The sequence below is a fragment of the Pan troglodytes genome, chromosome 1, assembly GCF_028858775.2.
Source record: "Pan troglodytes isolate AG18354 chromosome 1, NHGRI_mPanTro3-v2.0_pri, whole genome shotgun sequence".
Lineage (NCBI taxonomy): Eukaryota > Metazoa > Chordata > Mammalia > Primates > Hominidae > Pan > Pan troglodytes.
The window spans coordinates 44962505-44983182 of record NC_072398.2 but is presented as its reverse complement, the minus strand read 5'-3'; the positions used below and the strand labels follow the sequence as shown (position 1 = coordinate 44983182).

At 51.6% G+C, this 20678-nt stretch overlaps 1 protein-coding gene across 5 annotated transcripts in view; it reads left to right on the top strand.

The window, feature by feature from the left end:
- Positions 1 to 19172, top strand: part of SOX13 (SRY-box transcription factor 13) — a 55492-nt gene extending 36320 nt beyond the window's left edge. The window contains exons 2-14 of one of the 5 annotated variants that reach the window (XM_016936606.4): positions 4412 to 4631; positions 5818 to 5929; positions 6016 to 6102; positions 8010 to 8182; positions 8625 to 8693; positions 9096 to 9210; positions 13417 to 13502; positions 13754 to 13916; positions 14368 to 14477; positions 14626 to 14722; positions 15175 to 15318; positions 16156 to 16412; positions 17367 to 19172. In XM_016936606.4, the coding sequence (XP_016792095.1) occupies positions 4413 to 4631; positions 5818 to 5929; positions 6016 to 6102; positions 8010 to 8182; positions 8625 to 8693; positions 9096 to 9210; positions 13417 to 13502; positions 13754 to 13916; positions 14368 to 14477; positions 14626 to 14722; positions 15175 to 15318; positions 16156 to 16376 (1596 nt within the window). In that variant the 5' untranslated portion in view covers position 4412 and the 3' untranslated portion in view covers positions 16377 to 16412; positions 17367 to 19172. The other 4 variants (XM_016936570.4, XM_016936558.4, XM_016936587.3 and 1 more) reach the window with 4 other exon arrangements.
- Positions 19173 to 20678: the final 1506 nt, after the last annotated feature.

The window sequence follows — 20678 nt, the reverse complement described above, 5'->3', positions numbered from 1 at the left end:
GTGTCCTGTTCATCTGACCATGCTCCTGGAGGCTGTGGCTGCTGCTGGGATTTCTGGGCTGCAGCAGGAAGGCTTTGAGGTGGGAGCTGGAAGCCCCTGAAGTTGGGACAGAATGAAGGAGAGACCCTTAGGACCCAAGTCCGGAGTGAGGAGGGACCCGGTGGCCGGCCTGCGCCCGCAGTGGGTGTGAGTGAGGTGGCGCTGAGCCGACGGATCAGAGGCCCACAGGCCCGCATTGTGCGCCTGTCACACTTCCTTTGGCTTTATTGCTTTTGTCCAACACCCTATTGTCTGGCTTCCTTTTGTCCCCCATTCAGTGCTGCTGCCTTTTATTTTCCAGCCAGCCTGGTTGTTTTCATTTCTTTTGTCTGAAGTTCCTGAGAGGAAGGTTTTATTTTCAGCGGTTTGATTAATTCACAGCTTGAGCCCAGGGTTTGTTTGTTATGTAATTGCTGCCTTCGGCTTCAGGATAAAACCCCCTCCCCAACTGCACCCACTCCCACTTCTCGCCCCCCTGCTCTCGGCCTGGCTCTGAGCCCCTCCCGGTGCCCGGATGGGCTGAGCCGCCTGCTTTCTGGACGCTCTCCAAGCCCCTGGGCTGTAGGAGGGGACCCCAGGGTGAGCTGGCCTGGGGTCTCTTCTCTTCTCTGCATCTAGGTGGGATGGGGCCTTTGTTCTTATGGTCATGGAGGCCCTTCTCTGCAGTGCCCTGTCTTGGGACTCAGCCTCTGGGGAACCCTACACTTTGAAAGTGGGTGAGCAGGAGAGCCTGGTCTGATCAGCAAGGTGGAATCAAATCAAATACACATGCACTCATGTACTGCTTGCCTACCAACGTCTCCGTCAATGACCGAACACATATAGGACGGTGGTCCTGCAAGATTCTACTACTGTATTTTTGCTGTAGCTTTTCTATATTTGGATGTTTGGATACCCAAATACTTAACCATTGCATTACAATTACCTACGGTATTCAGTACAATAACACGCTGTACAGGTTTGTAGCCTAGGAGAAATAGGCTATACCATACAGCCTGGTGTGTAGTAGGCTGTACCATCTAAGTTTGTGTAAATATACTTTATGAGGTTTGAATAACAAAGAAATTGCCTGGCGATGCATTTCTCAGAACATGTTTATGCTATTAATTGATGTAGGACTGTATATAGTCATCCCGCTGTATCTGAGACGGTTGGTTCCAGGACCTCCAAAGATACCAAAATGTGCTGATGTTCAAGTCCCTGATATAGAATGGCATAGTATTTGCATATAACCTATGCACATCCTCCCGTATACCTTGTTTTTTATTTATTGTTATTATTATTATCATTATTATTATTTTTTTTGAGACGGAGTTTTGCTCTTGTTGCCCAGGCTGGAGTGCAATGGCACCATCTCGGCTCACCACAACCTCCACCGCCCAGGTTCAAGAGATTCTCCTGCCTCAGCCTCCTGAGTAGCTGGGACTACAGGCATGCACCACCACACCCGGCTAATTTTGTATTTTTAGTAGAGACGGGGTGTCTCCATGTTGGTCAGGCTGGTCTCGAACTCCCGGCTTCAGGTGCTCCACCCGCCTCGGCCTCCCAAAGTGCTGGAATTACAGGCGTGAGCCACCGCGTCTGGCCAGTTGTTATCATTTCTGAGATAGGGCCTTGCTCTGTCACCTTGACAGAGTGGAGTGCAGTGGCTTAATCTTGGCAGCTTCAAACTGCTGGCTTCAAGTGAATCCTCCAGCCTCAGCCTCCTGAGTAGCTAGGACTATAGGCGCATGCCACCATGCCCAGCTAATTTTTGTATTCTTTTGTAGAGACAAGGTCTTGCTGTGTTGCTCAGGCTAATGGGCAACATAGCAAGACCCTGTCTCTACAAAAAAAATACAATACTCCTGGCCTCAAGCAATCCTCCTGCCTTAGCCTCTCAAAGTGTTGAGATTACAGGCATGAGCCCCTGTGCCTCTAGATTACTTATAATACCTAATATAATGTTAATCATATATAAATAGTTTTTGCACTGTATTGTCTAGGCAATAATGACAAGTCTACTTGTTCAGTACGGATGAAATTTATTTTTTAAATATTTTTGATCTGAGGTTGGTTGAATCCATGGATGTGGAACCTACAAATACAGAGGGCTGATTGTATATATTTTATTCAATTATAATGCTTATTTAAAATACTCTACATGTACTCTATTATATACAATGCGTGTTTCATAATACATAACAAACATTTTACAGAGTTGATGCAGTCTATCCAAATGCATCCATACAGAGCTGATGCAGTATTTAAATACCATACTGCACCTGGGATGTTTAAGGAATTTTTTTTACTGTAGGGATATTTTTACTATATCTGATTTTAGCCTTACATACTTCCCCTAAACATCTAATCCCCATGCAAAAAAAAAAAAAATCAAAAAAATATATTTAACAGTGCTTTTCTAACTAGTGCATATCAAAATCACCTGGAGGTCTTGTTAAACCTGATCCCTGGCCTAACTCCCAGAGATTCTGATTTGTGGGTGGGACTTATGACTTTGCCTCTCAAACAAGCCCCCAAGGCATGCTGAAGCTGCTGGTCCTTATACTGCATTCCAACTAGTAGTGGTTTAACAAACACCAGATCATGTGATGTTATTTGGAAATGTGATAAACAAGGAAACAACAAAACACCAGATCGGTGCTTACTGGTGCCACAAACTATTCTAAGTACTATATAAATATCAACTCCTAGTCCTCACGGCCATCCTATAGGGTAGGGACTCTTACCATGCTCATTTTACAGGTGAGGAAACTTGAAGTACAGAGCAGCTAAGCAACTTGCCCTAGGTCACTGGGCTAGTCAGTAGCTGAGGCAGGACCCATGCATAGCTGGAACCTGCTGTGTTCCCACTAGAATCCAGAGCGCATCTCTGTGACTTTGGAGGATAGGCATCTGCTGCTCTGCCCAAGCCTGGCATGACCCCTGGAAACCACTCCCTGAGATGCTGCGATTGCTCAGCTCCTCAGATGTCCCAGGCAGTGATGTGACAGGAAAGGAACAGCAGGTGCAGAGTCTCAAGAGGGTCTGCCAGGTATACCAGCTGCTTAAACTAGGAACTGCAAACTCAGATGCCTATGGTGGCCAGACTCTGAGAGATTCTAGCTAGATACCGGAAAATATTTTTCGTAAAGCCAATCATCTCAGTCTGTTATTCCCCCCACCCCCGCCCTTTATTTTTTTAAAGAGATGGGAGTCTCACTAGGTTGTCCAGACTGGCCTCAAACACCTGACCTCAAGTGATGTGCCTTCCTCAGCCTCTTGAGTAACTGGGATTACAGGCATGAACTACCATACCTGGCTATTTCCCCCCGTTTGATAGAGGCATGAAGTAAGAAATCATTTACTTTTACCTTATCTCCACTGTAAGAAGAAGACTATATGTCTTATATATAGAAGAATATATGTCTTATATAGTTAATACTTGGTTTCCTTTTTGAGGAGTAGTAGGAGTGTAGAGGCTAAAGTAGATTGGCCTGTCCATAAGAAATACCCATTACTCAATTCCAGCCAATTTTTGCCACAACAACATTTGAGCTAGAAGTTCAAATCTAGATTTTTATGTGTTATCTCTTGATTTTTAAGTATTGGTAACTAATTATAAAAATGCGTTTGTGTAGGCTGGGCGTGGTGGCTTACGCCTGTAATTCCAGCACTTTGGGAGGCTGGGGCGGGCAGATCACCTGAGGTCAGAAGTTGGAGACCAGCTTGGCCAACATGGCAAAACCCCATATCTCCTAAAAATACAAATATTAGTTGGGGGTGGTGGCATGTGGCTGTAATTCCAGCTACTCAGGAGGCTGAGGCAGGAGAATCACTTGAACCTGGGAGGCGGAGGTTGCAGTGAGCCGAGATCGTGCCCCTGCACTCCAGCCTGGGTGACAGAGTGAGACTCTGTCTCAAAAAAAAAAAAAAAATGCATTTGTATACATACAAACATGCACAGACACATGCACACATGCGTGCACACACACACACACACACTCTTTCTCTCTCTCGCTGTCGCTCTCCAACTCTGTTGGGCTCAGAAACAGCCAGTCAGTATCTGGCCTCGTTAGTTGGGCCGTCAGTCCACTAGTCCCGTAGTCCCAAGCATTACACAGGCAGCAGCTGCGCAAGGGTAGGCCCACTCTTCTCTAGAACTTTTTGTTTAAAAAGCAAAAAACAAAACAAAAAAGCATGAGGGATATAAGAGGCTTTGCTGATTTTTCTGTGGGTTCACAAGTAAGCTTGCCCTTTCTGTGAGTGTGCCCATGTGACAGGCACCAGGAGGCACTTGGGTGGGGTCAGGGGAGCAAACGGTAGGGTCACTGCCTCTGGGCAGAAGTTTACGACTGGGGACTCACCTCAGCTCACTCTGTCCCTCCCCCAGGATGTCCATGAGGAGCCCCATCTCTGCCCAGCTGGCCCTGGATGGCGTTGGCACCATGGTGAACTGCACCATCAAGTCAGAGGAGAAGAAAGAGCCTTGCCACGAGGCCCCCCAGGGCTCAGCCACTGCCGCTGAACCTCAGCCTGGAGACCCAGCCCGGGCCTCCCAGGATAGTGCTGACCCCCAAGCTCCAGCCCAGGGGAATTTCAGGGGCTCCTGGGTCAGTGTCCCCGCCCTGCCTCCATCCTCACACCCATGCGCTGTACCTGGGCTCTCTGCTCGGCTGGGCAGGCCCACTCCCCTAGATGGCAGCAGATACAGGCAGAAGTGGTGATCCTAGGGGTAAGACGCCATGTAGGGAAGCAGGGAGGCACTGCCAAGTTCAGTCTGAGGCTGGAAGCAGGGTCGCCTATCAGAGCAGGACCTGGACTCATGCCTGTACTTACTCGCTTGATAGTGACTGTTCACCTATGTGTGACCCAGTCCTTGCTTCTGAGGACTAGATGGGGAGATGGGACACACATGCTAAAGTTTGGCTTTAAAGTAATCTACCAGATTTTTCAGATGATTTGGGAAAATCAACCTGATTACACAAGCAAGAATTAGGTCACTGTAAAAGATGATACGGTTCTTCACCCTTAAAAAAACAAGAGAATTGAGCTGCATGATTCATAAGGATTCTTGCAGCTCCTAAAAATTCTGATTTCACATAGGAGATGTAAAAAGGTGATATATAATTAAAATCCAAATAAGTGAAAATGAGGAGAGTTATGGGCTCTAAGAAAGAATCCAGCCTGGAGGAAGGAGGTGGGGGGTGGGGGCACTGGTGATCAAGGAAGGCTTCCTGGAGAAGTAGAGCCTCAAGCTAGGCCTTAAAGGATGGGGAGGACTTTGATGAGAAGAGGAGTGAGGCAGGCAGTGGGGAGTGTGAGTAACTTTTGCCAGACCCTACCTGCTCCCCTATGTAGCCCAGCTGGTGTAGTGGGTGTGTTCAAGGGAGTGATAACTAATAGCTGACTTTTGGCCCCTGATTGTAATGGCAAATCTCATTCACATGCATTAACTCCCTTGATCCCAGCAACAATCCTGTGACAGAGGAGGTATTAATATTTCCATTTTCAAAAGAGGGAAGTCAGGTTCAGAGCATTTCAGGGACTTGTGTGGGATCAAGCATCGTGTGAGTCACTGAGCCTGGACTGAAACCCAGGTCTTTTGTTTTGAAATCTTCTGTTCTTTTCCTAAACAAAGCTTGGGCAGGTGGAGGCCAAAGGGGCCTACTGAGTGGAGAAGTAGGACTTGGATAGGGCTGGGATCCCTCAGGGTACACATCTTTGGGGTGCCCAGCCCTCCCTGCAGCCTGTCCCCTTCTCTTGGGGGTTATGGTGACAATTCAGTATGTCTTGCAGGACTGTAGCTCTCCAGAGGGTAATGGGTCCCCAGAACCCAAGAGACCAGGAGCGTCGGAGGCTGCCTCTGGAAGCCAGGAGAAGCTGGACTTCAACCGAAATTTGAAAGAAGGTAGGATGTCTGCCCTAGTTAGAAGCAGAGGCCTGAGGCAGGGAGGTGTTAAGACGGTTATTCCTCACCCCTTTGCTGTCTTCCAGTGGTGCCAGCCATAGAGAAGCTGTTGTCCAGTGACTGGAAGGAGAGGTTTCTAGGAAGGAACTCTATGGAAGCCAAAGATGTCAAAGGTGAAGGCCTGTTGGGGGTGGGGGAGATGTTTGAACCCCATCTCTCTTCTCCTGGTCTGGCCACGCAGCCTGGCTCTGTAGGGCAGTTCTTGGTACATACCTATCCTGTGCCATCTGGCTCCTGCCTGGCCTTAGGGGTCATCACCATCCCTCGCCTGGAGGCCCCAAGCATTAGGTCTCACTCATCCCATGCAGGAGAGGCCTGGTAGGAATCAAATCCCATGACTCTGAATCTGGGCTCTCACCAGGCACCCTTGTGACTTCAGGCATGTCATTGCCACTTCCCGAGTCTAACCGCAAAATGAGCAGAAAGTTCCCTTTCACTCTAATTAATTCTAGGTCAGTTGGACCTCACTAAGTGAGTGAAAAGTAGTTACTAATGGGCTGCTGCTTGGGTTCCTTAGAGTGATTTTTTTTTTTTTTTTTTTTTTTTTGAGATACAGTCTCCCTGTGTCGCCCAGGCTGGAGTGCAGTGGCACAATCTTGGCTCACTGCAGCCTCAACCTCCTGCATGATCCTCCTATCTCAGCCTCCTGAGTAGTTGGGAACACAGGCACCTGCCACCAAGCCAGGCTAATTTTTATATTTTTTTTGTAGAGATGACGTCTTACTATGTTGCCCAGGCTGGTCTCGAACCCCTGGGCCTAAACAGTCCTCCCACCTTGGCATCTCAAATTGCTAGGATTGCAGGCATGAGCCACCCACTGCACCCAGCCAGAATGATCATTTTTGCATTGTCATTGATCACACCCACAGAGGGAACTTTAAAATCATGCAGATGCCCAGGCTCCACCCCCACCTATCGAATGGGAACCCCAGGGTATGGTAGGGGCCTGGGCCTCTATACTTCTCAAAGGATCCATGAGTGATTCCGATGTTGTTGTTTTTTTTTTTAACAAAAAAAAAAAAAAAAAAAAAAGGTCTATGGCCAGGCACTCAGGAATAAACTGCTGCATCAGACAGGAGCTAAACTGGAGGTCAGGGGGGCACTAACATTTATTGGTTGAGGACCATGTGCCAGATCCTGGACTAAGAGCTTTGCATATATTAGCGCTTCTTTTTTTTTTTTTTTTTTTTTTTTTTTTTGAGAGACAGCTCGCTCTGTTGCCCAGGCTGGAGCGTAGTGGTGTGATTTCGGCTCACTGCAAAGTTCACCTCCTGGGTTCAAGCGATTCTCCTGTCTCAGTCTCCCGAGTAGTTGGGATTACAGGTATGCGCCACCATACCCGGCTAATTTTTGCATTTTTGTAGAGATGGGGTTTTACCATGTTGTTCAGGCTGGTCTCGAACTCCTGACCTCAAGTGATCCACCTGTCTCGGCCTCCCAAAATGCTGGGATTACAGGCGTGAGCCACCACACCTGGCCTCTATTAGCTCATTTATCCCTCATAGTAACCCTCTGAGGTGATTATTATTATGCCCACTTACCAAGATTTTGAAAACCCTAAAGTGCAGAGAAATTGGTAACTTGCCTAACAGCTCACAGACAGGATGGGTTGAAATGGGAATTTGACCCCAGACCTGTCTTGCTTCAAAGCCTGAGTGTGTCCCACTGGATCCCTCCGATGGGATGGTTGTCCACCCTGACCCTGTGTGGCGCTGAGCACTCGAGGACATTGAAGAGGCCTGGGGCTCTGGGGCTGAGATGTCCCACTGTCAGCATTTTCAGGGGGCCTGGAATTCGTGGCTAATAGGGGAGAACTTCTAGGCTAGTAGTTGCCAGGTAGCAACATGAAGAGCCCCCTTCAAGGCAAGCATCTTGTGTCATCATCTCTGTGGCTCAGCCCCTAATGGTCCTGGGACATAGCAATTGCTCAATACGTTTCTGATGGATGGGTGGATAGATGGATGGATGTATAGATGAACAAGTAAAAAGTCTCAATGGGGTCTGTTTCACTGTGGAGCAGGGACCCAAGAGAGCCTAGCAGAGAAGGAGCTCCAGCTTCTGGTCATGATTCACCAGCTGTCCACCCTGCGGGACCAGCTCCTGACAGCCCACTCGGAGCAGAAGAACATGGCTGCCATGCTGTTTGAGAAGCAGCAGCAGCAGATGGAGCTTGCCCGGCAGCAGCAGGAGCAGGTAGGTCCTGTTCGGTGGGTGTAGCTTTCTTTCCAGGAAAAGGAGTGTGTCAGGACCTAGAGAAGGCTGCCTTAGGGGCAGGCCTCACCAGTGCAAGCTGGGGCCTGGGGGCAGGCTGGGCAGGGTCTGTGGCCAGGGGCTGTAGGATTCCCACCTGGACTGATTCATGAGCCCTTGTACAGGGTTAGGGGTGGGAGGGTATGAAAGGGACTCTGCAGGAAGAGCAGCTTGCAGCTTCCTGCCCAGCCTCCTGGTCCTGGAGGGAGGGATGAGCTTCCTGCAAAAGGAGAACCAATTCTGAGGGCTGACTGCTTTGCTCCCTGCTGCCACCCCACTCCACGGCTTGCCCCACTGTAGAAAGCAGGGTGTGGTTAGGGCTGGGCAGACTGGGCACCAGGGCTAATGTCCGTGACCCCCTCTGCCTACTCTTTCCCTCTCCCAGATTGCAAAGCAGCAGCAGCAGCTGATTCAGCAGCAGCATAAGATCAACCTCCTTCAGCAGCAGATCCAGGTAACCGGAAGGGAGACCCGGAGAGGCACAGGAGGCAGTTGAGGGAGTTGACACCGGCCTGGAGGGTGCTGGGGACAGGGGATGTGCACCAAGTTAAAGCGCCAGAGCAGAATCACTCAGGCCTGACCTGAGGAGGGTTATTTCTATTCTAGCCCCCAACCTGTCTTCCTTCCCTGATTAAAGGGAGGAGCCCGGCATGTCTTCCTCCCCAGCTGAGACCTGAGGGCAGGTAGACAGGGGCCCACAGAGTTGGCCTAGGGTCAGAGGGATCCTTTGGAAAACTGTCCCTGCTTTATCCCCTGTGCCTCTTGTCCATGGGTCCATTCTCTGTGCCATGGGCTGACCATAGCTGGGTAGCTCTTTGGGTCCCTGGGGACTCACACAGGGTTTCTTTGCCTTCAGCAGGTTAACATGCCTTATGTCATGATCCCAGCCTTCCCCCCAAGCCACCAACCTCTGCCTGTCACCCCTGACTCCCAGCTGGCCTTACCCATTCAGCCCATTCCCTGCAAACCAGGTGAGTGTGAGAAGGGAGGTTCCACCACTGCGGCCAGCCTGTCCTGAGGTCAGGGAAAGCGCCCTGGAGCCACTCTCATCCATTAATTTGCTATGTGGACTTTCTGGGCCTCAGTTTTGGATCTGTCTGGTAGAAGAATCATCCTCTTTTTCTGAATCTTGCTGAATTTTGCTGAACTTCACTGGGAGAATGAAAAACCATAAAGCCCTTTCCAGATGTAAAATGATGTAGCAATCCAGGTCTAGTCTCTCCAACTCTAGTACATTTACTGTGTCAGAGTATTAATATCTGGAATATTGCCAGGTGTGGTGGCTCACGCATGTAATCCCAGCACTTTGGGAGGCCGAAGTGGGTGGATCACTTGAGGTCAGGAATTCGAGGCCAGCCTGGCCAACATGGTGAAACCCCATCTTTACTAAAGATACAAAAATTAGCTGGGTGTGGTGGTGCATGCCTGTAGTCCCAGCTACTCAGAAGACTGAGGCAGGAGAATCGCTTGAACCTGGGAGGCGGAGGTTGCAGTGAGCTGAGATCATGCCACTGCACTCCAGCCTAGGTGACAGAGCGAGACTCCATTTCAAAGAAAAAAAAAAAAATCTGGAATATTAACTGGGGTTTATAAATCTCCCAAATTCTTTTTTTGTTTGTTTGTGTTTTGTGTTTTGAGACAGAGTCTTACTTGTTCTGTCACCTGGGCTCTGGAGTGCAGTGGTATAATCTCAGCTCACTGCTGCAGCCTCCACCTCCCATGTTCAAGCGATTCTCCTGCCTCCGCCTCCTGAGTAGCTGGAATTACAGGTGCACACCACCATACCTGGCTAATTTTTGTATTTTTAGTAGAGACGAAGTTTCGCCGCGTTGCCCAGGCTGGTCTCCTGACCGCAAGTGATCCTCCCGCCTCAGCCTCCCAAAGTGCTGGGATTACAGGCGTGAGCCAACATCTCCCAAATTCTAACAGCCACGATTCCTACCTTCACACTCTTGTCCCTGCCTACACCATGTCACTCTGGCCTTCTACCCCATCACTGAAATTCAGCAGACTGGCCATGTGTCAGACAAGGGTGTGGGACCTGACGGTACTGGGCAGTTGGGGAGGGAGCATGGAGTCTGGGATTTATTTTGTAGGCTGTGGGGTGCATGTGAACATTTGAGAAGTGAGTGTGTCGTTCTGGCTTTGAGGGGTGGGGAGTGGAGGGGAGACTGGCCAGAAGCAGGACCTGCTAGGTGATTCTAGCAGCAGGGGATGATACCTGAACTAGGGCAGTGACAGAGAGTTATGGGGACAGGGCAGAGATGCTGCCCATAATTACCCCAGGGGTGTGGACAGCTTTAAAGGCAACACGTGCTAGTTCATCCTCCCTGTTCCACAGGCGAGAAAGAGAGAGAAGAGGAAATTCCCTGAGGCCTATAGGCCGTGGGCTTGGGTAGAGTGCTCAGCCCCACCGGCTCTCTGCTCCTGCCTGGTTTGTGCCGGGCACTGTAGGGTGGTGTGAAGGGGAAACACAAAGGACTGAGAAAGCCAGGCCCCATCTTCATCCATTCAGGGGCTGTAGAAAGACACCATGGACCGGGTGGCTCATAAACAACAGATGTTTATTCCTCACATACAGTTCTGGGGGCTGTGAATTCCAAGATCATAAAGCCAGCGTATTTGGTGTCTGGTGAGGGCTGACTTTCTGGTTCACAGATGGCGTCTCTCACTGTGTCCTCAGGTGGTGAAAGGGGTAAACGGGCTCCCTCAGGCCTCTAATCTCATTCCTGAGGGCTCCACCCTCATGACCCAGGCACCTCCCAAAGGTCCCACCTCCTAATTGTATCACATTGGGAATTAGATTTCAACATAGGAATTGGGGTGGGGGAGGCACAAACATTCAGACCGTAGCATTCTGCCCCAGACTCTCCCCAGTTCATTTTCTTGTCATATGCAAAATATATTCATTCCATCCCAATAGGCTCCCAAATCTTAACTTGTTCCAGCATCAGTTCAAAAGTTTCAAGTCCACAGCCTCATCTAATCTCACCTAGGCCAGGCACCGTGGCTCATGTCTGTGATCCCAGCACTTTGGGAGGCTAAGGCAGGAGGATTGCTTGAGGCCAGGAGTTCAAGACCAGCCTGGGCAACAAAGTGAGACCCTGTCTCTACAAAAAAAAAAAAAAATAGCCTGGCATGGTGGCCTGTGCCTGTGGTCCCAGCTACTTGGGAGGCTGAGGCAGGAGGATTGCATGAGCCCAGGAGGACAAGGCTGTAGTGAGCTGTGTTTGTACCACTGCACACCCTCCTGGGAGACAGAGTGAGACATACAGAGACAGAGTGAGGCCCTGTCGCAAAACAGACAAAAATAATAATAAATCTCACCTAAATCAGTTACAGGTAAGACTCAAGGTATAATTCATTCTGAAGCAAATTCCCCTTCAGAACTGAGGAATGAATTTCTGAGGTCTGTAAGCTGTCTAGTTTATGGCACTTTGTTTCAACAGCCTGAGTAGACTAAGACAGGCCCAATGTGGAAGTTTCCAGTTAGCTGGGGGAATGGGGAGTGGAGAAGGTTGAAGGTGGAGGACAGGGCAATTCCAAACCATTGCAACTCCCCATGAATGTGGAGGAGAGCTGTGGAGGCAAGGGGACAGTGATCTGGTCAGGGATAGGACCCCCAACTGCTTTCTGGGCAGGTAAGGCAGTAAATAAGCTGTGGGAGCCCGGGACTGGCATGGTTGCCTCCCACTTAGTTTGCTCCAGAAACTAAGCAAGCAAGGTCCCTTGCAAAAGCTGACTGCAAACAGTGGCCCTCCCCAGCTCACAAGCCTTACATGGTGCTCTGTACCCACAGCATGGGCTCCATACTCCTGACCTTGGCCTTCATGGGCCTCGGAGCCAACCTGGCCCCCATGGCCTGCCTCATTCCCCACAGCTCACCCTCACACACCCCACCACTCCATCTCCACTTGCCCAAATCCTGCCCATCCTGCAGGCACTAGCGCACACCTCGGCTCCCACAGGGAGCCTGCTCTAGTTACCCCAGCTGGAGCAGAGTTTGCTGGTGCTCTGCCTGTGTGGCCCTCATCACCACCTGCCATGCACTTCATGATTTCTACATGTGGCCTATCTCTCCACCTGGATGCTGGGCCTGGGAGTGAGGTAGGGTAGGCAGGAGTGCCATGTCGAGAAGAAGGAAAGGCTGTGGAGTCTAGAGGCCCTGGGTTCAAATCCTGATGCTGCCATTTCATAGCTCTGTGGACAACCCATTTTTCTTCTTATTTTTAATTTTTTAGTTTTGAAACTTTTAAATTCTTTTTTTTTTTTTTGAAACAGAGTCTCGCTCTGTCCCCCAGGCTGGAGTGCAGTGGTGCAATCTCGACTCACTGCAACCTCCGCCTCCTGGGTTCAAGCGATTCTCCTGCCTCAGCCTCCTGAATATCTGGTATTACAGGCGCGTGCCACCGCACCCGGCTAATTTTTGTATTTTTAGTGGAGACGGGGTTTCACCATGTTGGTCATGCTGGTCAGGCTGGTCTCAAACTCCTGACCTTGTGATCCACCCACCTTGTCCTCCCAAAGTGCTGGGATTACAGGTGTGAGCCACCACGCCTGGCTTAAATTCTTAATAATAGAGATGGGGGTCTTGCTATGTTGGCCAGATTGGTCTTGAACTCTTGGCCTCAAGCAGTCTTTTCTGCCTCAGCCTCCCAAAGTGCTAGGCATGAGCCACCACACCCAGCCCCATTTGACTTCTAAGGTTTTCATTTCTTTTTCTGTAAAATGGGATGATGATGTATTCAGCCCCTGTTATATATCACGTACCATGTATTATTGTCAGATGATACATATGAGACGTTCTACACAACAGGCAGCCGCTTTTGTGCCCTGTGCCCAGTAGGTACAAAATAAAAGTAGCTGTTGGATGAATAGGTGTTTTACCCTCTCTCATTGTGCCATTGGATGGGACTCTAGAATCTGGGAAACTCTAAATAGAGTGGGTTGGGAAGGGCGGGAACCCAGTGAAGATGCCAGTCGGTGTGCAGGGGCAGTGTGGAGTGAGGGGATAGGAGCCTCCAAGCAGTGCTTTGGGGCTGGGGAGGGCAGTGGTTGGAACCAAGCTGGTCCAGTGCCGAGCCATTGCCCATCTTGTGGTGCTGGGACCTCGTCAAGCAGGGTGTCTGCTGTTCTGTGCTCATCCAGGACTTTTCTCCTTGCCGCCTTTTCCATAGTGGAGTATCCGCTGCAGCTGCTGCACAGCCCCCCTGCCCCAGTGGTGAAGAGGCCTGGGGCCATGGCCACCCACCACCCCCTGCAGGTACCGCCCTCTACCCACTGGCCTGGGGCTCCCTCTCGAGCTTATGACGGCCGGCTGCCGTGTTAGGGAACTGCGGGGTGTGGACTGGTGAGCCCTGGCATCCTGTGTTCTTGTTCACCCGCTCCTTCTGCGTCCGCTTTTCTGTCTGTCTCCTTGTGTGTTCTGGGTATGCTCACCTCACTTCCTCTCTGTCCTGCTGTGGGAGTGTCCTTTGGTGTCTGTCATCCTCTGACCTGCTGGGTCTCCCTCAGGAGCCCTCCCAGCCCCTGAACCTCACAGCCAAGCCCAAGGCCCCCGAGCTGCCCAACACCTCCAGCTCCCCAAGCCTGAAGATGAGCAGCTGTGCGCCCCGCCCCCCCAGCCATGGAGGCCCCACGCGGGACCTGCAGTCCAGCCCCCCGAGCCTGCCTCTGGGTAAGCCTCCTGCTGCCTGCACTTGTCCCTCAGCCCTCTTAGGGGAGAGCCGGCGGCATGATGCGACCTTGAGCAGGTCCCTTCTCCCTGGGTCCCAGATTTTATCAAACGAGGGCTTAGACTTGCTCTTAGCAGAAGATCCCCTTCTTCCTCTCCCTCATCATATCTGTCTGGGCATTCCAAGCATCAGGGATTCAGGCCAGAGTCACGTAGTTCCAGGGGGTACTATTGTCATTTCTAGTCTATTGACATGCACAATAACTAGCCAGTGTAAGTGGCATATCCCTGAGGACATGCAATGCAGCCGCCCTGTGGAAGAACAGGAGGGAACACTAACTCAGGTGCCTCATGGGAGTGGCATGGCGGGAAGCTGATGGAGTTTGGGCTCATGCTGGGCTGATGCCCTCAGCTTCTCTCGCTTCTCTTCCCTCTCTTCTGCCCTCTCCCACAGGCTTCCTTGGTGAAGGGGACGCTGTCACCAAAGCCATCCAGGATGCTCGGCAGCTGCTGCACAGCCACAGTGGGGCCTTGGATGGCTCCCCCAACACCCCCTTCCGTAAGGTATGGTCCCCCACTCCCTTGAGCCTAGGGGCAGCAACAGATGGTGGCCAGGAGTGGAAGACACAGTCTGAGGCCACCAAGAGAGGAGCATGGGGAGGAGTGGGGTGATGCAGAGGAGGCTGATGTCAGGTTGCCCCTGTCAACCTAGGACCTCATCAGCCTGGACTCATCCCCAGCCAAGGAGCGGCTGGAGGACGGCTGTGTGCACCCACTGGAGGAAGCCATGCTGAGCTGCGACATGGATGGTGAGGGCTCAGGCGCAGGGCTGATGCGCAGGAGGGCCCAACTCTGTATTCCACCAGGGCCAGGGCTGTGTCTGCCTCTGATCTCTTCCCTCCCTTGGTCTGTTGGGTCCTTTCCAGGTGTGTGTGCCTCTGCTGTCCCATTATATGTCTGTCGGCTCTGTCTCTGAGTCTGCTTTCCTAAGTTTTGTGACTGCTGAGTTTCTGCTCTCTCTTGAGGCCATACCGCTGTGATTTTCTTGTGTGTCTGTCTCTGGTTCCCTGGCTGGGCCTCTGCTGATAATTTGCTGTTTCTTCTGCCCCATCTGCTCCTGCCTTGCTCCTCCTCGGCTGGCTGCTGTGGGAGCCTCCTCAGTGCCTCCTGCTGGTCAAGTAGGGGACATCTCTCTGCTGGCCCCGGGGCACTCTCCTGACCCCAGACAGGCTGCCTGGCTGACTTCACTCCTGTCTCCCAGGCTCCCGCCACTTCCCCGAGTCCCGAAACAGCAGCCACATCAAGAGGCCCATGAACGCCTTCATGGTGTGGGCCAAGGATGAGCGGAGGAAGATCCTGCAAGCCTTCCCAGACATGCACAACTCCAGCATCAGCAAGATCCTTGGTAAGGGCCAGTGGCTGGGGCCATGGTTCAGTATGACCTGGTTGCAGGAGCCAGCTGGGTCTATTCGGGGCTTGCTTGGTGATATTCCATACTGTGTTGGACTCCAGTGGAATCTGATGACGGGGGTGCAGGAGTTGCTGGGGATGTGAGGGCAGCTGGGTCCTGGGGTCTTATACCACTGAAGGGTTCGGTAGCACCTGTCCTCAAGAACTCAAGGAGTGTGCGTGTGTGTGTGTTTACATTCTTTAGTACTCCTGATCTAAACCTAACCTGTTCCACTGTTTGTCCAGACCCTTGCTCTGGCAGAAAACAGGAGAGACTAGTGTTCCTGGGCTGTCACTAGAAAGATTTTTTAAAATTACGTATCCTGATTGGTGGCCACGGAGGGATGTTGGGCAGGGCAGATGGGGCTCGAGGGGGCAGTTGTTTTCAAGACTGAGGCTCCTCCAGTGTCAGCGCAGGACTCTTGTCAACTGAGACATCAGGTATTTTGTCCTGAGCAGGGAGCCTGTCTGGGTTGTTGAAGGTCTGAGGTGGCTGCTCTTTTGTTTATGCAAATCAGGCAGGCCAGAGGCTCGAGGAAGTTGCTGGATTGTTAGGAACATGGGTGGGTACTGAGTCTTAAGCTGGCAGTTAGATATCCCTATACAGGCCAACTTCATTCATTTGCCCAATATCCAAGGAGCACCCATATCGGGCCAGGCCCTTGCTAAGTGCTTGCACATATATTATCTTATGGACCCACCTGGGGATCAAGGTCTTCTCAGGTCCTGCATGGGGCTGGGGGTGGTCAGCAGAGCCCAGCACTGACTGCCTGCCCCTGGGGGTTTGGGTCAGGATCTCGCTGGAAGTCCATGACCAACCAGGAGAAGCAGCCCTACTATGAGGAACAGGCGCGGCTGAGCCGGCAGCACCTGGAGAAGTATCCTGACTACAAGTACAAGCCGCGGCCCAAGCGCACCTGCATTGTGGAGGGCAAGCGGCTGCGCGTGGGAGAGTACAAGGCCCTGATGAGGACCCGGCGTCAGGATGCCCGCCAGAGCTACGTGATCCCGTGAGCAGGCCCCCCCGCAGGCAGCCAGGAGACTGTGTGTGTATGTGTAGCTCTCATGAGTGGCTGGGTGTCAGTGTGTGGCCTGCCTTTGTGTGTGACCCCAGGGGTGCTGTGTGTATGCGTATGTGTGTGTGTTATCTGTGTATAGCTGAGCCTGCACGTGCGACCTGACTGTGTATGGCTATGTATGTGACTGTGGTGAGCACTCAGTGGCTGAAGATGTAGGAATGTGACTGGAGGACTGGCCACGTGGACCTGGAGAAAGTGCCTGTAGATCCCACGGCCGATAAACTCAATAGAAATTCAGAGGTGCTAGAAATCAAAGTATTCATCACACAGAAAGGTTCCTGACTTGACTAAAGCAAGCACCCTAGTCTATTCCTTTAAACAGGACATCTCCCAGGGCATTTAAAATATACAATTTCTGCCTGGTATAGTGACACACGCCTGTAATGCCAACACTTTGGGAGGCTGAGGCAGGAGGATCCCTTGAGCTCAGGAGTTTGAGACCAGCCTGGGCAACATAGTGAAACCTCATCTTTAAATAAAATTAGCCAGGTGTGGTGGTTCACACCTGTAGTCCCAGCTACTCAGGAGGCTGAGGCAGGAGGATCACTTGAGCCTGGGAGGCTGATGCTGCAGTCAGCTGTGATTGCACCACTGTTCTCCAGCATGGGTGACAGAGCATGACCCTGTCTCTAAATATAAGTAAACAAAACATAAAATATACAAGTTCTAAAAACTGGATGCACACATGATCCTCCAAGAATATTATCTGTTGAACACATCTATGGCCCTAGGTCTGCAGGTCATCTGCAGGGTTGTAGGTGCCAGTGAATTTGGCCATCAGAAAGCAGGCTGGGGGCAGGGTATATAAGTCACAGCCAAGAGTGTGTGGAGTGGGAGTGCACGCTCTGAGGAGGCCTGGAGGGGAGATGGGTTTGGGGTTGAATCAAGTGTGCATCCATCACCGTTCCCCTTCTCTGCCCCACAGCCCGCAGGCTGGCCAGGTGCAGATGAGCTCCTCGGATGTCCTGTACCCTCGGGCAGCAGGCATGCCACTGGCACAGCCACTGGTGGAGCACTATGTCCCTCGTAGCCTGGACCCCAACATGCCTGTGATCGTCAACACCTGCAGCCTCAGAGAGGAGGGTGAGGGCACAGATGACAGGCACTCGGTGGCTGATGGCGAGATGTACCGGTACAGCGAGGACGAGGACTCGGAGGGCGAAGAGAAGAGCGATGGGGAGTTGGTGGTGCTCACAGACTGATCCCGGCTGGGTGGGCCCGGCCCCTTCTCCTCTGGGGAAGACCTTGTCCCAACTCGATGGGCACAGCCAGCCAACCTAAGACTATGTTGGTACTTGGACTTGTTCGTGCCCCAGAGATGGGCAAAGCTGTGCACTTGCAGATACATTCATGAGGGGAGAGGCGCCCTCCCTTCCTGAGGAGCTGTTGGCCTGGGTGGGCAGGAACTGCAGTATGGCCATGGGCTGAGCTGGCTGAGCACCTCAGCCTTTAGGGCTCATGGCCAGGGGACACTGTATGACTCTCCTCTCCTGCAGGTCTATCCACCTGGGGTATGGCATCTACCGACCTGTCTCCCTGGGGTCACATGCTTTGTTTCCATTCTTGTCCTGGCTGGACCAGCCACTGTGGGACCAACACCCCTCCCACACTCCCCCAGACTGCTCGTCTATCACCAGGATCGCTTTGCACTTTGTGCAAAAGGGTCTGGCTGTCCCTTGCTGTTTTCATCTCTGCCAAGCCTGTTGTGCCTCTGGCTGCTGTATGTGTGCGTGTGCACGTGTGTGTGTTTCATCTGTTCATTCACTGCACAAGATATTTATTGAGTGCCCACTACGTGCCAGGCACTGTTGCTGAGTTCCTGTGGGTGTGTCTCTCGATGCCACTCCTGCTTCTCTGGGGGCCTCTTTCTGCGCTTCTCTTTGTCCCCAAATTGCTACCTCTTTGTCAGTCTGGGTGTCTCAGGTTCTGTGTGTCCTTGTGTGCATTTCTGTCTCTCTCTGTCCTCGTCTCTCTGCAAGGCCCTCTATTTCTCTCTTTCTTGGTGTCTGTCCTTTGCCCCCTGTGCCCTCTGGATTCTCTGGGTCTGTGTAGGCCCCTGGTCTGCCCTGGGCTCATCAGCCTTCCTGACCTCCTCCTGCCCTCCCCTTCACTCCCTCCCTGGCTCTGCCAGTCGGTTCCCACGGAGCCATTTTTAGCTCTGATCAGCATGGGAATGTGCCTCGGCCTCCAAGGGGCTTTGTCCTGGTGCCCCCGCCCCTGGTCCCAACCTGATCCCATGAGGGAGTTGGGACAGGAGGATTGATGGTGCTCCCCTTCCTGCCAGCATCAGAGGCCCTGGAGAGGGGCTGTCCATGGCAGCTGGTCTTTATTCCTCCCTCATGAGCACAGGGTGGGGGGCTCCCCATTCTTGGAAGAGGTTGAGAAGACTCCTGGGCTTCAGCCTCTCCCACCCAGCCCTGCCCCTCACCTGCCTGCCCTCCCCTCCCCCACTCTATACTAGGGACTGGATCTCAGCCTCTGATCAGTTTCACAAAGTTTGTTCCCTAAGGAAATCAAATCCCATTGTCACCTAACTCTGAAGATGTAAACAGCCCTTGGATCAGTATGGGAACCCCAAATCCCACAGGGCCAGATGTGGAGTCTGTGTCTGCCCCCGTCTTCTCTCCATCCTCAAAGCCCCCACTTCTCTCCAGGCTGTTTCTTTTTTTATGACTGTAAACATAGATAGTGCTTTATTTTGTTAATAATAAGATAATGATGAGTAACTTAACCAGCACATTTCTCCTGTTTACACTCGGGGGATTTTTTTGTTTTCTGATGACATAATAAAGACAGATCATTTCAGAATCTGGCCCTTGTGCAGTGGAGGAGGGAGGCTGGCCTAAGTCCAGAATTCCCAAGTATGCCACCAGCCTGGGCACCACTGTCCCCTGGTGGCAGCCTGCAGGAGCTTCAGGCCTGGGGCCTCAGAGGAATCGGCTTAATGCAAGGGAATCCCAGGCCAAGCCTGTGAGTGACACATGCCCTCCACAGAGCCCACGCTGAATGCCCCTACCTTGACGAGGTGAGGCCACCCGGATCCTAAGAAAGAAGGCAGTAGTAAGAGCACTGTAATAGGAGTCATGAAGCTCGGGGTCTCTCTAGAACTGGCCACATGGCTGGGGTTGGGGAGTGGGAGCCAGGTCTCTCCTTTGGGGCCTCATTGTCCTCATCTGACAACAAGATTAAACCTTATACCTGGTTCTTATCATTCAGAGAAGGAGCCCTTTGAGACTCTAATGAAAGCTGTGGATCCTTTTCTTAGAAAAGTGCCCACAAAGGTTTACCCTGAAGCCCATCTGAGGCCCCTACGATGCTAATTAATGAAGCAGGGTCTCTAATGATAATGCTTCAGGGCTCTCTATCCATGACACATGCTTTGAGTGAACACTTCAGACCTAGTTATCACATTAGGAGAAGTAATAGGCCTGCAAGGGCCGGATGACAGACTGAAGCACCTCAAAAATGCATATTAACCAGGCTCTAGAGAGACATATCTTGTGGTGAAAAATTAATCCCATCAGTATAGAGTGGGGACAGCAAAACCGAATGGCAGTAGTTCTTGTGGAAGAGTTGGACTTGGGCTGCATTAATAGAGGTTTGTGTTCACAACAGGGGAGGTGATGGTCCAGTGTACCCCACACAGACCTAGTCCCAGGGGTAGCGTGCCCTTCCTCACCCCCTCACTAGGGAAGTCTCACAATGGAGGGGCCCTGAAGCAGGCACCCCACATGGAGGAGCACAGGAGGGATCCTGGTGCACATTGTTCTTAGAGGAATAGTCAGAAGGGTCAGGCGTGTTTCCTCTAGAAAAGAAGACAGAGTTGGACAGAAAGGACAAGATTGCTTTCTCCAAAGCTGCCAGGTGGGCAAAGTGTAGTATTGCACAAAGTTCATAAGGCAGAACTTGAGCTCCTGGATGAGGTTCAAGACTGTCTTGACATAAAGAACACCTTTTCCACAAAAAAGAGTGAACTTCCCAACTCAAGTCCTCAAGCTCTTGAGTACTGGTGGAGGGATTTCTAGATTGGAGAGAGGGTAGTGGTGAGAGAGGGTAGGTGTGGTTGATTCTAGGACCACAAAGTTGGGATGGTGTGGAATGGAGACTGCCCAAGAATTAAGGGCCCAGCCATTTGGTATGGGGAGCATCCTGAACGCGGGCTGGCTGTTTTTTCCCCAGCCCGGGTTCTCAGAGCCTCCTCTCCTTCGCCCTCCCCACGCCATGTCTGGAAAAGATG